This window comes from Austrofundulus limnaeus, unplaced genomic scaffold (assembly GCF_001266775.1).
Source record: "Austrofundulus limnaeus strain Quisiro unplaced genomic scaffold, Austrofundulus_limnaeus-1.0 Scaffold27, whole genome shotgun sequence".
NCBI classification, from domain to species: domain Eukaryota; kingdom Metazoa; phylum Chordata; class Actinopteri; order Cyprinodontiformes; family Rivulidae; genus Austrofundulus; species Austrofundulus limnaeus.
In genome coordinates, this window is record NW_013952429.1 from 1,310,137 (window position 1) to 1,323,612 (window position 13,476).

General features: G+C 40.4%; 2 protein-coding genes across 3 annotated transcripts in view; one reads left to right on the top strand and one right to left on the bottom strand.

The window, feature by feature from the left end:
• Positions 1-1,146: 1,146 nt before the first annotated feature.
• On the bottom strand, positions 1,147-13,158 carry suz12b (SUZ12 polycomb repressive complex 2 subunit b). 2 transcript variants are annotated; one of them, XM_014004900.1, is made up of 17 exons: positions 12,852-13,158; positions 12,474-12,618; positions 11,882-11,928; positions 11,728-11,792; positions 11,561-11,629; positions 11,378-11,427; positions 10,946-11,031; positions 8,572-8,803; positions 8,391-8,496; positions 8,205-8,310; positions 7,847-8,024; positions 6,425-6,513; positions 6,168-6,311; positions 4,321-4,478; positions 3,925-4,123; positions 2,923-3,002; positions 1,147-2,812 (listed from the first exon to the last, which is right to left on the bottom strand). In XM_014004900.1, exons 1-17 carry the CDS (start codon positions 12,864-12,866, stop codon positions 2,509-2,511), a joined length of 2,073 nt encoding a protein of 690 aa, XP_013860354.1. In that variant the 5' UTR covers positions 12,867-13,158; the 3' UTR covers positions 1,147-2,508. The 2 variants fall into 2 exon arrangements, with proteins under 2 accessions (XP_013860354.1, XP_013860355.1); XM_014004901.1 differs by having other exon boundaries at positions 6,425-6,510; positions 12,852-13,138.
• The window catches only part of utp6 (UTP6 small subunit processome component), a 12,081-nt gene continuing 11,216 nt past the window's right edge, over positions 12,612-13,476 (top strand). Inside the window, exon 1 of the mRNA XM_014004904.1 lies at positions 12,612-12,629. The gene's annotated coding sequence lies outside the window, so the exon portion shown is untranslated. The remainder of the gene's footprint in view (positions 12,630-13,476) is intronic.

Below are 13,476 nucleotides of genomic sequence, written 5' to 3' on the forward strand. Positions count from 1 at the left end.
CCTGGGCCCATCCAGAGTCCAGAGTCACATGAAGTTATTGTCTCTACTCAGTTCGCTAGAGTTCAGAGATTTTCCTCCTCCTCAGCAAGTTTGAGTTCCAAGGCCGGGTCCAACATGGGTGGGTGATGGGGGTGGGAGCAAAACCAGCTCTTAGTTGACATTTCATCCTGGGGAAGTTAAGATAAGCACTGCCCTCAAGGCCGTGTCGCTGGGAGTCAGATAAGATAATCCAATTGTTTCGGAACAAAGCAACCTTGAAATTCTTGCTGCTTTTGAAGTGTCTTTACTGCAAACTCTGAGGTGGTGAAAAAAGCCAATCAGCCGAATTTAGGGTCTTCCTCGCCTCACACCGATCGAATCTCACCCAGAATGTAGTCCATACATGCCAAAGGGTCACTCCTGAGTTGTGATCCTCATAATCACATCCAGTTTGCGAATTTGTCCCCCAGCTGAGAGTCTGTGTGCTTCCAAACCGGCAGAATCCTTCAAGTGCGCCCGAACAGCTCTTTAAAAGGCCCGATCCACTGTCTGGGTCGCTTTCACTTTTCGATAAATCTGGAACCCTCCTCCACCGATAAGCAGGAATCCAGTTATCATAGTCCAATTAAATAAAGATCTTCCATGTCTTCGATGAAAAGTGGTGCTGGCATATTAGATTCCAGCCCCAGGAATCAGATAAATCCAGCAGCAACCATTCCACCCAGACAGCAACGTTCCCCTCGTTCCAAGTGTGGAAAAAAAATTGTGTCAATTTTATTCAGAGTCCAGTTGACCAAATCCATAATTCCTTTAGTTTCAGATGGAAGGTGAAAAAAGAGCTCGAAAAAGCAAAAGCAGTGAAGCAGGGAGGGATCGGGGGTGGGCAGAGAGCGAAAAGCACGTCCTGCTCCTCTGAAGGCCAAGCAGAAAAAAGTTGCAAATGCTACTTGATGCCTTGAATTTCCCCTTGGGATTAATAAAGTATCCATCTATACGTTAACATGTTGAAGGATTACACAGTGGTCGAGTCAGTAGAGCTGTTGCGTCTCGAGTTTTTTTTTTCCTCCGGAGATGCAAGCCAAAGTGAAATACGCCAYAAAACTGGAAATAAAGACCAAATACTGTAGTAAGAACTGCTCATTCAAATAAAAAATAACGAGGCTTGAGTAAGAGAAAACGTATTTTATTTCTTTAAATACAAATTACTCCTCAGCCAGAATGTGACGTGAACAACGTTTGACAATGCATCTCCCCCCACTTTAACCTCACTAAACGGTGAAAAGAGGAAAACTACACTGGTAATTTGGTTGTCAACAAAAGGAATTTGATTGTAACAATGAATATTGGTAACCATCACTTTTTATGTGCACAACAAACCCCAACTATAGATTAAAAAAAAACTTGTGAAATGAAGAAAAATGATGAGATTGGTGAAAAGTTTCCCCTTTGGCATAAACGGCACCTAAAATGAAACGAGTGTCCGATTTGGAACCAACCAACAAATAAACAGGCTATTGCTCTGAGAGAAACAAATCTGCAGCATGTTGATTACTAGACTGAGAACACCTAAAGAGTTAATGTGATTACATAAATGCACATTTATTTCAGCTATTAATACTGATAACTCCTTTAGAAAMCATACAAACAAACAAACAATAAAATAAAATAAAATCCACCATTTTAGCCTTTGAAAAGAAACTACAGGTGGTCCTCTACATGCCACAGGGAGTAATATGCTGCTGGTTTTTGGGGACAAACAAAATAAGCATAAAATGTCATTTCTCTGGCTTTCCTTGGGCCGACATTAACAATTTTGACAGCTCAAGAAGGATGAAGACAACGTTTAAGCCTGGACCTGAAACTGGATTTATCTTGTCCAGGATGAGTTCCTACTAAAACCCTACTGCCATGTTAACAAACCAGAGCTAATCATTCCAGGGTCCCAGCACAAGATTTACAGGCTTCATAGATACTAAACATTTTTACTGACTGCAAGATTTTCACGTTAAGGTTCTCTCACCTGTGTGGCCTTTTCAATTAAAAGGACTTCTCCTCTTTATAAATCTCAAGGTAAACCTTCTAAATACCTTGAAGAAGTGCTAAAATAATCAGCTAAAAGTCATAAACATGGGTAATTAATACGTGTACAAACAACCAACAGTGACAACGTAAGCGCTACAGTTTTAACTGTAGATCCATACAGTCCTCGATTACAACAACGTACTGAAAGCAGTCAGTCGTGGCACATCACACGACGCCGTTTGTTCATCCTTTCACGGACAGAGGCTCCAGTGGCTCCTAAGAAATGCACGAGGAGAGCCAACGTTCACCATCCAGTCCTGATGTGGCTGATTCACTTTCATACTGTTCATATTTGGTTCAGTTCTCTTGTTTTTGAAAGCCTGTGTTGCTTGCGTACTGGTCCACGTCAGGTTTGGCAACCAGGTTTTCCACCCTATCTAAGCACCAATTAGAAGAAAACAAACAAACCCCGACCCCCCATCATTGTGCCCAACGTCCGGCCTCACGTCAGTCTGTTAGCGCGCTTTTTGTCCTCTTGCCCTGCTTCGCCCCGCCGGACGCGACGGCGCTGCCGTTGCACATCCCTGCGCTTTGATCCTGCGGCTCCTCCTCGACGTCGGGCATCTCGTCCTGAATCTGCCGCAGGCGCTGCATCGCGCGGTCGATGGTGGCCGTGCTCACCAGGTTGAAGTCGTGCATGCTGACCAAGTGCAGGAGAAAATTGCGGCAGAGGTTCCGGCGGATGATGTGAGCGCCGCAGTCCTCCACAAAAAGCATGATGGCTTGATTCATCTGGTTGTCTGCTATAAAACTATCAATAAAACAGAAATCAAAACGCTTGAATGTTTCAAAGAAGTAGAAGGAATATGAATGGGAGGGACTTTATTTGAAAATCTGTTTAACATAGGGCTATAAACATACCCGTTCTTCATGACGTGAAGGTTCCACAGCTTCATCACCTCCTTCTCCCCCTCATTCACATCTGTGAACTCATCCAGTTGCTGTAAAAAAATACATTTAATACAAACACAGATCAGATTAGAAAAAAATATTCACAATAACATCATCTAATATTCAAGGTTTGTGCATCTTTGCTGCTTCTCTGCTCTCAAATAATTTCCTTTTAACTCAACTGAGTAACTAATAATTCTGTTAACACAATAAATCCAACAATAACAGAAATAACACCCAATAACTCTACATGTCAGGGTTCTTACACTTTAAGGCAGGTTAAATTTAAGACCTTTTAAGACTTTTTAATGCCAAGTGAAATTAAATTTAAGACCAATTTCATAATAAACACAAATGACAAAAAAAAAAAAAACCTGGCAGAAACTCAAACCAATGTATGCAAATATTGCTAATAGACCAATTGTATTTAACCATATCTAACTATAGCAGAAACATTCTTAGCAGTCAATTTTAAACAATTTAATTTCTGGAAATCCTCTAACGACCCAAAGTTTAGAGTTKTAGGACCCACAGTGGGGTCTTAACCTGAGTTTGCTGTAGATGAAACCGTTAAGTGCCTGTGACATCAATTGTTTGCAAGAAAAGTAAATGTATTTTTGGAAAGACAACATTAAACATATTACAAAACAAATTTCACGTTGCTCAGATGGACAGTTGTTGAGATATTTCATGTGAAATAACAGGAAGTGATGTCAAAGGGGAATGTGAATATTTTAAAAAAATAATTTACCAATTATTTTAATATTTGAAATGAATTACAATCATCCTATGCACAATGTGGTAACATTTTTAAGACTTCTGAAAGATTGATTTAAGACATTTTAAGGCTAATTAAGGCCTTATTTTTGGATTGATGGATTCAATGACTTTTAAGACTTTTTAAGGATCTGCAGGAACCCTGTTTGCACGTCTTTCTTTAACTTGGTCTGTACATGAGGGGGAACGTCTCACCGTGGCAGTTTTCTCTCTGAGCCACTTGGGATCTCTCTCATCCTCGCTGTCTACTTCCATCTCCTGAGGCCGCAGCGGCATGCAGCTGTCACTGTGGAAGTAGAGGCGGTTGTGTCCGCTGACGTACGTCCTCTGCTGCTCCAGCTCTCCATCCTCAGACTCCAGGAACTCCGACAGACTCGGCTTGGTCCTCTTAGGCCTTGTGAAAGCAAGAGAGACAACATATCCTGCGTGTGAACGATGGCGGTGGAAATCTTGGAACCAAAAAGATGAGTAGACGCCACCATTGCCATTTGTCTTGTGTTTGAAGTTTGGTTTTTACTCATCAAGTTTTAAAAAAGTTATTCACACATGCTTTGACCATGAATGGAGATGTTGCGTTCCGACAGGGTTTACCTGGAGACCAGTATGTGAGTGACAGGTGTCCTCTTCACCGGCCCGTTTCGGCTGAAAGCGAAGCCCGGCTGGCTGTGGATGTCCTGAGGATTGCCGACGTACGAGCCGTCGTAGCACTCGTTGATGGACACATCTATTCTCGCTCCTTTGGGGTGAGGCTGAATGTGTGGAAAAAGATCAGAGTCATAAGTAGTAGTATCCTTTATTTAAAGGAGACCAATTATGGGTCCTAGAATTTTTTATGGTATGTCTGTGGGCTATCCAGACCATGTTCATTCAATTTAATGCACAAAATAATTCTCAGATAATAAAATTTCCCATTTTCTAGTTCTGCCTGCTCTGACTTCCGTTCAGAAGAGCTGTTTATGTTAATGAGCTCTGTTGGTAACGCCCTCCAAAAATCTGTTGACATTAACTCCGCCCTCCAAAGCCAGCGTTTATGTTAGCATGGCTAATAATAGCAGAAGCTCCGTTGTACAACCATAGACCAGAGGCAGAGTCGTGGTCGCAGCTTCTTTTTATTCTCCTCCTCCTCTGCTCTGCGCTCACTCTGCATGCTGTTACCAGAGCTTTGTTGGCAATGACAGCTTCAAGATGTATACTCATTTTGGTTTTTATGTATATTTTAGTTTTTTTTTTTATTGTCAGTAAATGTACAGTTGCTGGAAGCCTTAAATTTCTCCCAGGGATTAAAAAAGTATCAATCAATTAATCAATACATAGATATATAGGCTGTATCTCAATTCATGGGTTGCAGCCGACATGGGGTGCATTTGTCGGCCGTTTATGTCACTGCCCCGGCGCCGTAGGCTGTCCCAATACGTGGGTGTCTACTCATGTGGCCAACAAAACCCTGAAAAACATAGGTTGCATCCGAGTATCCAACATGACAGACGGTATCTCAGAATTTGTTGTGCTGTCAGCAAATTAAACAGAAAAATAATGAATGCTAACTTTTTTTTAAAATATTTTATATCAGTTTTTTTTTTTTTGCAGCGGAGTTTGGAAATTTATCGCGGAACGAAGAATGTAAGTTTAGCAACTTAGCTGAAGAAGGTTTTGATGCACTGCAATGTTAAATAAAATGCAGTTGTAGTACTTACACTAGAGCTAAACTCAAAATTATTAACGCTTTTTTAATTTAGTTGTAAAGTTTTACTATTAAAACTGAATTTTGTGAAGTCATACCTTGAAAAACCAACTGAAGCGATGTTATATAAAACATATCACTATGGTAATGAGGCAGCACGTGGTCATACAAACACTTCTTCTGCAGACTAGACCGTCTCAATGTTTTTGCAGCCGACTCGAGCGGTCCACATCGACCGCAGTCCACGTCGTTTGCAAACCATGAATTGAGACACAGCCGTCGAGCAGATTTATTTCTCTGCTTCAACACGTCTGATTCAAATAATTCAATTTCCTACTCATTAAAGTCATCAGGTGTAGTAGAATCCTGTTAATGACTCATTCATTTCAGGTCCGGTGTGTTGAAGCAGGTAAATGTCGAAAACATGCGAGACACTGGGACACGAGGACCAAGGCTGGGGAACTCCGATTTAGGGAACTGTCTGGGGTTTTATGTATGAGCACATTTTCTTGCGACTAGATATAATTTTTGATTTTACAGAGAGCAGAATCGCACATGAACACATTTAAACAGAGGTCAGGAAGTGCAAAAGAAAAGTGCTTGGATTCAGACATATGAACAGTTTTATACATCTGGATTTTTTTTGGTGCGTAGCTCATTTTATGCACACGCCAYGTTCTAATAAAAAATAGAAAATCAACACGAGTCTTCATACAAGAGGCTCTAGGGGGAGACAAACACACATGCACTCTCTTACCACATAGTTAAAGATGAAGCGGGAGTGCGAGAGTTTGAGGTGTTTGAGCAGACTGTAGAGTTTGCTGCAGTTCAGAGTACACCAGGGACAGTGAAGGTCATCTCTCGCCTCTGTCTGCTGCCGCGTGTTGTTGTTGTACAGGAACTGGTCAGAAACAGATCACAAAGTTACTACAAAAGCCGTGTGATTCCAAATGTCAGTGTTGCTGCCATCTGTTAATTCAGAGTCCCAGACTCAAAGAGATCCTTCCTGAATACCTGATAAAAGATACGGAGCTTCTGTCGCGGCTCACTCAGGACCAGCTCTTTCCTCGTCTGAATGTCGGTGCTGACCGACTGTTTCACTGCTGACAGAACAGACACACGAGCTCACTTGTGGATCACCAAATAAACTGTTACATCAATATGTGAGATTTCAGAGCAGGCAGGAACTGTCAGACCTTCTTTAGATGGGATGACGACATGAAGGGAAAATCAGCAAGAATTAATARTCTGYGTAGAGTTTTCAGGTGTACATTAGGAACAGAGAGGGCTCATCAGGAGTGCGCTTATTAATAGGTTGTAGAGTGTGCGCAAAACTACTGTGGTTGGGTTTTGGTGGTTTGTCAGCATGGTGGCAACATATTTACAACATACAGTACAGTCAGTTGTGGAGAATTTGAAGCAGGACTGACCTCACTGGCCTTGTTCCTATGCTACAACTGTGATTGTGTTACGGTCATGGATGCAAATCAATATCGATCCCATTTTCACAATTACTTGTTCAAAATGCCCTGATACCTGGAACTGATAGCATGTTTTGCATGGACGGTCACATTTTAAACACAACCTCCCCATTACAGTCCAGTGTGAACGCGATGTGCCGTCGATGCAACACGCACACAGAAGATGACGTGACGTCACGTTCTGCTCRCTGTTCACCAGAGTAAACAAGTCGCTAAGCTTATTTGCTACGCGTTAGCATGTCGATTCGGAAGATGTTGTGCAACCAGAGCCGGTTAATTACCTGACACGCTTGTTTAGTGCACCGTTTACATTTTAACCCGCCCTTCGTCGGCTGATCAGGTGAAGCGTGGTTTTATGGAACGACAGCGACGCAACGTGCTCCAAGTAAAACTAACTGAAATATCGATCCACTTCAGTGTCGATACAGTCCGACACAAACATTACCATCATATGTTTCTGTGGATTCTCAGTTATCCAGGACATGGAAAATTAAAAGAAAAAGATGAAGCAACTGATGTGACGTATTGCAGAGAGGGGCTGGGTTCAAAAAGAACCTGTTTATATTGACTGAGATCTTTTGATTTAGCACTAAAATTGACGACAAACCGTCTGTATTTTGGTCCAGCTGCTGGGTTTTGTATGACTTTATTACTTGCACATAACATTCAAGTCTTATTCTGTATTTATTGACTGAGGTTTGCTTTGACAAACGTGATTTAACACCAGGTTACAATTTAAGAAGAGTGTTTTTATAATCACTGTGTAACGTTTAAGTTCCAACTCAGTAAGTACTCGGTCTCAGCGYGTACTCAAGCTGAAGTACTCGTACTCAGTTTGAGAAAACCTGGTATCCGTCATGGTAGTATGATGTGTTCTGAGTGTCATGCCTTTGAAAACGTTCAACAGACTCCCATAAAACAAAGCTCTGCTACCATTATTTGACTCGGTGCTTACTCATAAGCGCAGCTCGTTGGTGGCTGGTTCTGGTCTCCATCGGGCCGAAGCTGTCAGAGTTGCGTGTGGCGAGCGGTTTGGCCACAGGAGCCGTGGACTTCCCGTTGGCATCGCCTGTCCAGCGCAGCGTGAACTGCAGCGTGGGTCCCTGAGAAAACGTCTCAAATGGTGGCATTCTCTGAGGAAGAGTCGAGAGTCACAGTTGGTGGTGCTGAATCTGAGTTAATACACTTTCAGCAAATACTAACACTTTTGAATGCTAGCAGAAAAGTGATGTGAACTCAAGAAAAGAAACACAAACTGGGTATTAAATGCTCTCAAAAAAAAAAAAACCCATTCATTCATCCAAGTCGCCTACCTTTCCATCAAGAATAGTTTCCCATGTAGCTCGTTTTTTGCTCACAGGACTGTCCTCTATCCTTTGCATTGACACCTCATATTCCCCATCCAGCAGCTGCAGTCTCCTGCAAAGAAAGAGTGGAAGAACTTTAAAAAAAAGTTGCCATTTTAAAAAGGAATAATGTCAAATCAAACAAAACCTCACCTGTTCTTGTCAAAGACAGTCATCTGTGCGACATAGGTCTCTGTGGTTTCTCCCTCCTCTCTATGGGCTGAATTTCTCTTCTTTCTACTGGGAGTATCCGTCACATCTTAAATAAAAAATACAAAGCGTCAGACATTTATTACCCTCCAAGACACAACGAACTGTTTAAACGCGAACTTGCCGATATTTTCGTTGGTTTCTCCGTTAACCAGGCCTTTGATCTCCCTCCTGCCGGTGCACGACACCCTGAAGAGGAGCGAATAGGACTTCACCATGTGGCTGTTGCTGGGCTCAAACTCACAGCTGGGAACGAGTAAGGAAGGGCAGGAGCCAGGCTTGGTTTGGTTAGTGTTGGGATTTAAAGGCACCTGCTTTTTACCTGTAGGCACTTGTTTTATTGGGCAGCTGACATCCTGCAAAAAGAAACGCATTACTAATATGTTGGACCAACAGCAGCTAACAACGGGCCTCGTGCAAGAACCGTTCATACGCACAGATTTGTTCTTAAGTTTTGCGAACGAGTGATTTAGGAGAATCTGTGGCATTCACCAATGTTTTTCGTATTCTAACATTTTTTTCAGATACGAACAAAATTCACATGTGGTCCAGACCTGTCGTATATTTTATGAGCAGTCAGTCTGCTGTTATCCAGACGGACTTTCTTGTAATAACTTTATATTTAATTAGTTTGAAGATATTTTGAGTTGAAAATAAATCCCACTCCATAATTATGGTGACAAGAGGCTGTTCTGTTTGAATTAGAATTATAAATGTAATAATGTAGACTAACGACAAATTGGTTAAATTAAATTGGCTATTAATGCTGTTGTATAACACTAGATTAATATGAAGAGCTCAAACTACAAACCTACATAATTATGCATTAACTGAAGTTTGAGACATTTTAAAATGCTTTTTTTTTTCAGAAACGCATCTAACACTTGTGGGTGGGGGAGCAGTGTGCGACTGCTCTTCTTCTGAATAAATGAAAACTATGTAACACGGTTGTTTACACTTAAATTAAAAATATTTGACCAAAGGAAAACTGGAGCAGGACTAAAGACAGATGAATATGATTTAAATTTTTATTTATGTGACGTTATACGACCCACGGGAGACACAACAATAACAGCAGTCGTCATTGGGGCTGGGTTAAAAAAATCGATTTAATCGATCTGGATCGATTCTCGTTCAAATTTGGGAAGATTTAAGTCACGAGGTCGATTTTTCCTCATGGGTGTTGTGTGCGATGAAGCTGCGCCTTTCCGTGTTGTGTGTCACATCTGGCTTGCCGTAGGTTTACATCCAGTTGACGATCAGTGCTAATGTTAGCTCCCGACAACAAGTTGTCTGGAGCAAAACAAAAGAAACTAAGGAATCGCTAACATTACAGCTGAACATAAAGATAACAGAGGCCATGACGACTTTTGTTTGCAAATATTTGCGCTCGGACGCAGTAGCGGGAAACAAAGCTTCGAACGGCTGGTTCCGGTGGTCGGACCAAAACTACGGTATGTAAACATCTGAAACTGTTCTCCTTTATAAATGTGTGAAAGATGTCAGTCTAACAAAATCATTTAGTTTTGTTACCAATGTTATTTTTAAATTTTAGAAACATCTTAATGTAATTCACAGTGGTGAAATGTTTTAGCTGAAGTACTTTTTTCTTTCTTTCCTCTTGTTAATAAGTTTTACTAAACAGAAGCTAACAAAAACGTTACAAATATACAATGTTCATACACTCTAAAGAGTGGGCAGAAGTGCACTTATATTGGCCCACCTCTTCTCCTGTAACCCTTATTCCATCACTTCTTAGTGATCAAGAAAATTATCCTTAATTTCTTAAAAAACTAATGTATCCAACAACACTTTCTCTTGCAATTCATTTTTAGTTTAAACCCTTTGAAACTTGAGACAGTTTTGTTTCAAGATTAAACTCCAATTTACAAGTTTGCTCTTAATGTTTATAATTTTACCAATGCACCAAGTTAGAATTAGTTTCTACTATTTGCAGAATTAGTTCCTTTGAGAATGTCTTCAAAGTAAATGTGTTACTGCATGATATCCTTAACTAAGTTAGAAATCAATCAAACTGAATCGCTCTGAATCGTGAATCGAATCGATTTGGGAAATTTGAATCGATACCCAGCCCTAGTCGTCATTTCATTCCTTGGCTTTAGCAGGTCTGACGCTGCTACAAATGACAGATTTTCTTTTGTGGATCTCTGAAAGCTTCTGTTTTACTTTGTGAGGTCACTTATGAACGGACACTTCCTGGTACGTGGGGCAGGAAACATAGCCTTATATGGTGTTTTTGGGGTGGTAATTATGCTAATCTCCTCTCCTCGTGCGCGAGCAGCTGATACGCATTCATCAGTTTACGCTGCTCATGTACACACTTTTCCTGAAGATAGAGGAGTTTGTTGAATCTGACGAGGCACGTTCAACAAACGTACGAAGGTTTCGTACGAACAAAAGTAAGAGAAATTTAGGATAAGAATACGAACATGTTCTTGCATGAGGCCCAATGTCTTCAGCACAATCCAATACTTTACCTTGCGTTTTTTATGGCAGACTTTGACGAGTAGCACCTCTAAGGAAACAGAATTTTGTTCATTCTCAGAATTCTGAGATGGCTTTTCTGCATGGCGACAAAAAAGAAAGTCAAGTGTCAAATGTTTAGATATCATTCTATATTTATTTTGGTTGCTTCTGTATGAAAACGGCTAATGTGACAGTTCTGATGCAGACGTATCACCAGAAACAGGTTTTCTGTATGAGTTCTTGTTAAACATGTGACTTGTAAGAGTGCGTTTGCAAACTTGCTTCAAGTCTGAGCACTTTATCAAACATTTAGTTTAGTGGTGGAGGTTGACATAAAAAACCCCTCTCACACTATGACTACCATTATATGTAGCTAGTGAGTATGAAAATTTGCTTATCCCCCCCCCCCGAAAAACACAGAAAGGGAAAAGCAATCTGCTTACCATCCTTATGGAAGAACCCAGTGAATGTTAACTGTAGATGTGAAGACAAGCTAAAATAAAAAAGACATAAAGACAGGTTTTTTTTAAAAAGCCACAGTAGTGCAGGTATATATTATTAAATACATATTACAGACTTAACGTGTATTTAGCATCAAAAAAATGAAAAACTTAAAGGTTTAGTACCTTGGAGAATCCTGCTCAACCTTCATTTTCTCCACAGCCTTCAACATATCTTCCACTTTGAATGTTTTTCTAATAGGACAGCAGAAAAATAATTTAATAAAAATCTTCAGTCAGGTATGACTAATACATTTTTTTCCTTCATTTTACAAAGAATTTAGACTCCATACCTTCTGGCATTTAATCGACTATTTCTGTGGGACATGAAGGTGAGTGTTCTGTGCAAAAATACGGGCTAAAATATGGAAAAAGAATGACATGAGGAAACTTTTAAATGACTAGTTTATATCAGATAACTCAAGAGGAAATAAAGAGTTTACTTACTGCAATCAGGTTCCTTGTACGAAGAAACCTGTAGATCTGAGTTGGTTCTAGGAAATAAATAAAATGTCGAATTATAATAATACATATAATATACATTTATATTATTATACATATCATATATATACAGATACATATATGATAATAATAAAAACACTATTAAAATAAATTTATAAAAAAGCATATGTTCCAAGGCAAGGAAAATATTTTTAGGTTTAGACAGAGCAGTCGCCAATCTGATTTACACCCTTTTCAAGATTGGTGTAATTTAATTTTTGACTGTTAATTTATCAAATATGTGAGAAAAGGTGGATGTAGATGGGTTGTTAATTAAGCAAATACATCAAACACAATATGAGCAAATGTTAGATGTAAACCTGGGTGGGTTTTGAACTGATCTGTTTGATTTTGGCTTCCTAACCACAACTATTGTTTGCATTTTAATCAATATAAATATGTCAACCCTTTAAAGGCATGCCAGCAAAAACATTAACAAAAACAAACAGCCCCTGACTGAGCTAACTTTATTATAAAAGGGGTATGAGCTGAGGAAAAAAAACAGCTGAACTAAACGTGAAAAGCGGGGAAATCTCACTTTCAAAGGCCTGTAAGAAGAGCTCATGGTCGGCCTGGATCTGCTCCATCTTCGGCTTCTTCACCGGGTTCATCACCGCAGATGAGGCGGGGTACACGGCACCGTTAGCTTTGCAGCTCGCCCCGCTCATGATAGGACCTGAGCTCTGGGAGCGAGGTAAGGAGTGGGGGGAAAAGAAATCAAATCAGCACAGGTGCAGGAAATACTACCAGTTAGCTTAGCAATAAGGCACATCCTCGCATTAGCGGCTGAGCTAGGTAGCTCGGCTAAAACAGAGCTAACGTGTTGGAATTTCTAGATGGAAATGACACTTCTCGGCTACAGAAAACCAAAAATTCGTCGTGTGGATAATACCGAGCGTGACAAAAAGTGACCCACCCTGGCTGATGGCATTAATATGTTGGAAGAATCAACAGCAGAAACCCATGAAGAGGAGGCAACGATGCAGTGGCTAATGAGCTAGCACTGCTAGCATGGTTGACTTTAAAAAAATATAAATATCCTCACACCTGAAGTTCCTCCGCATTCACCTGCCACATATATACTTATACATCGAATTGAAGATTAAAATTTCAACTAAAATAACAGTGAGATATTTGTGGTTTGATGTCGATTTGTTGCCTTTATCATTTTTTGTCCAAAATAACAGAGCAGCAGTCACTCAGTTGTTAGCCAATAACAGATAGCGCAAGAGACACCTGCGCTCTGATTGGCTATTGACCACCGGATATGACATAATCCCCGCTCTCGCTTTGTACAATTTTGCGGGAAATCTTCTTGATGAGGCAGCAGCATCCAGTGGTACAGCTTTCCCTACTCACGCAACAATTTAGAAATGTAGTTTTCTTTATAAACTTTAAAAGTTTGACTTTATGTATTTGACGAAATGTAAATTTAAAATGGTAAACCGAGATTAACCTGTAGTAATGATGGGAATTTCGGCTCATTTTTGAGATCCGGTGAACATTGGTTCCGCTTGACACACACACACACACACACACAC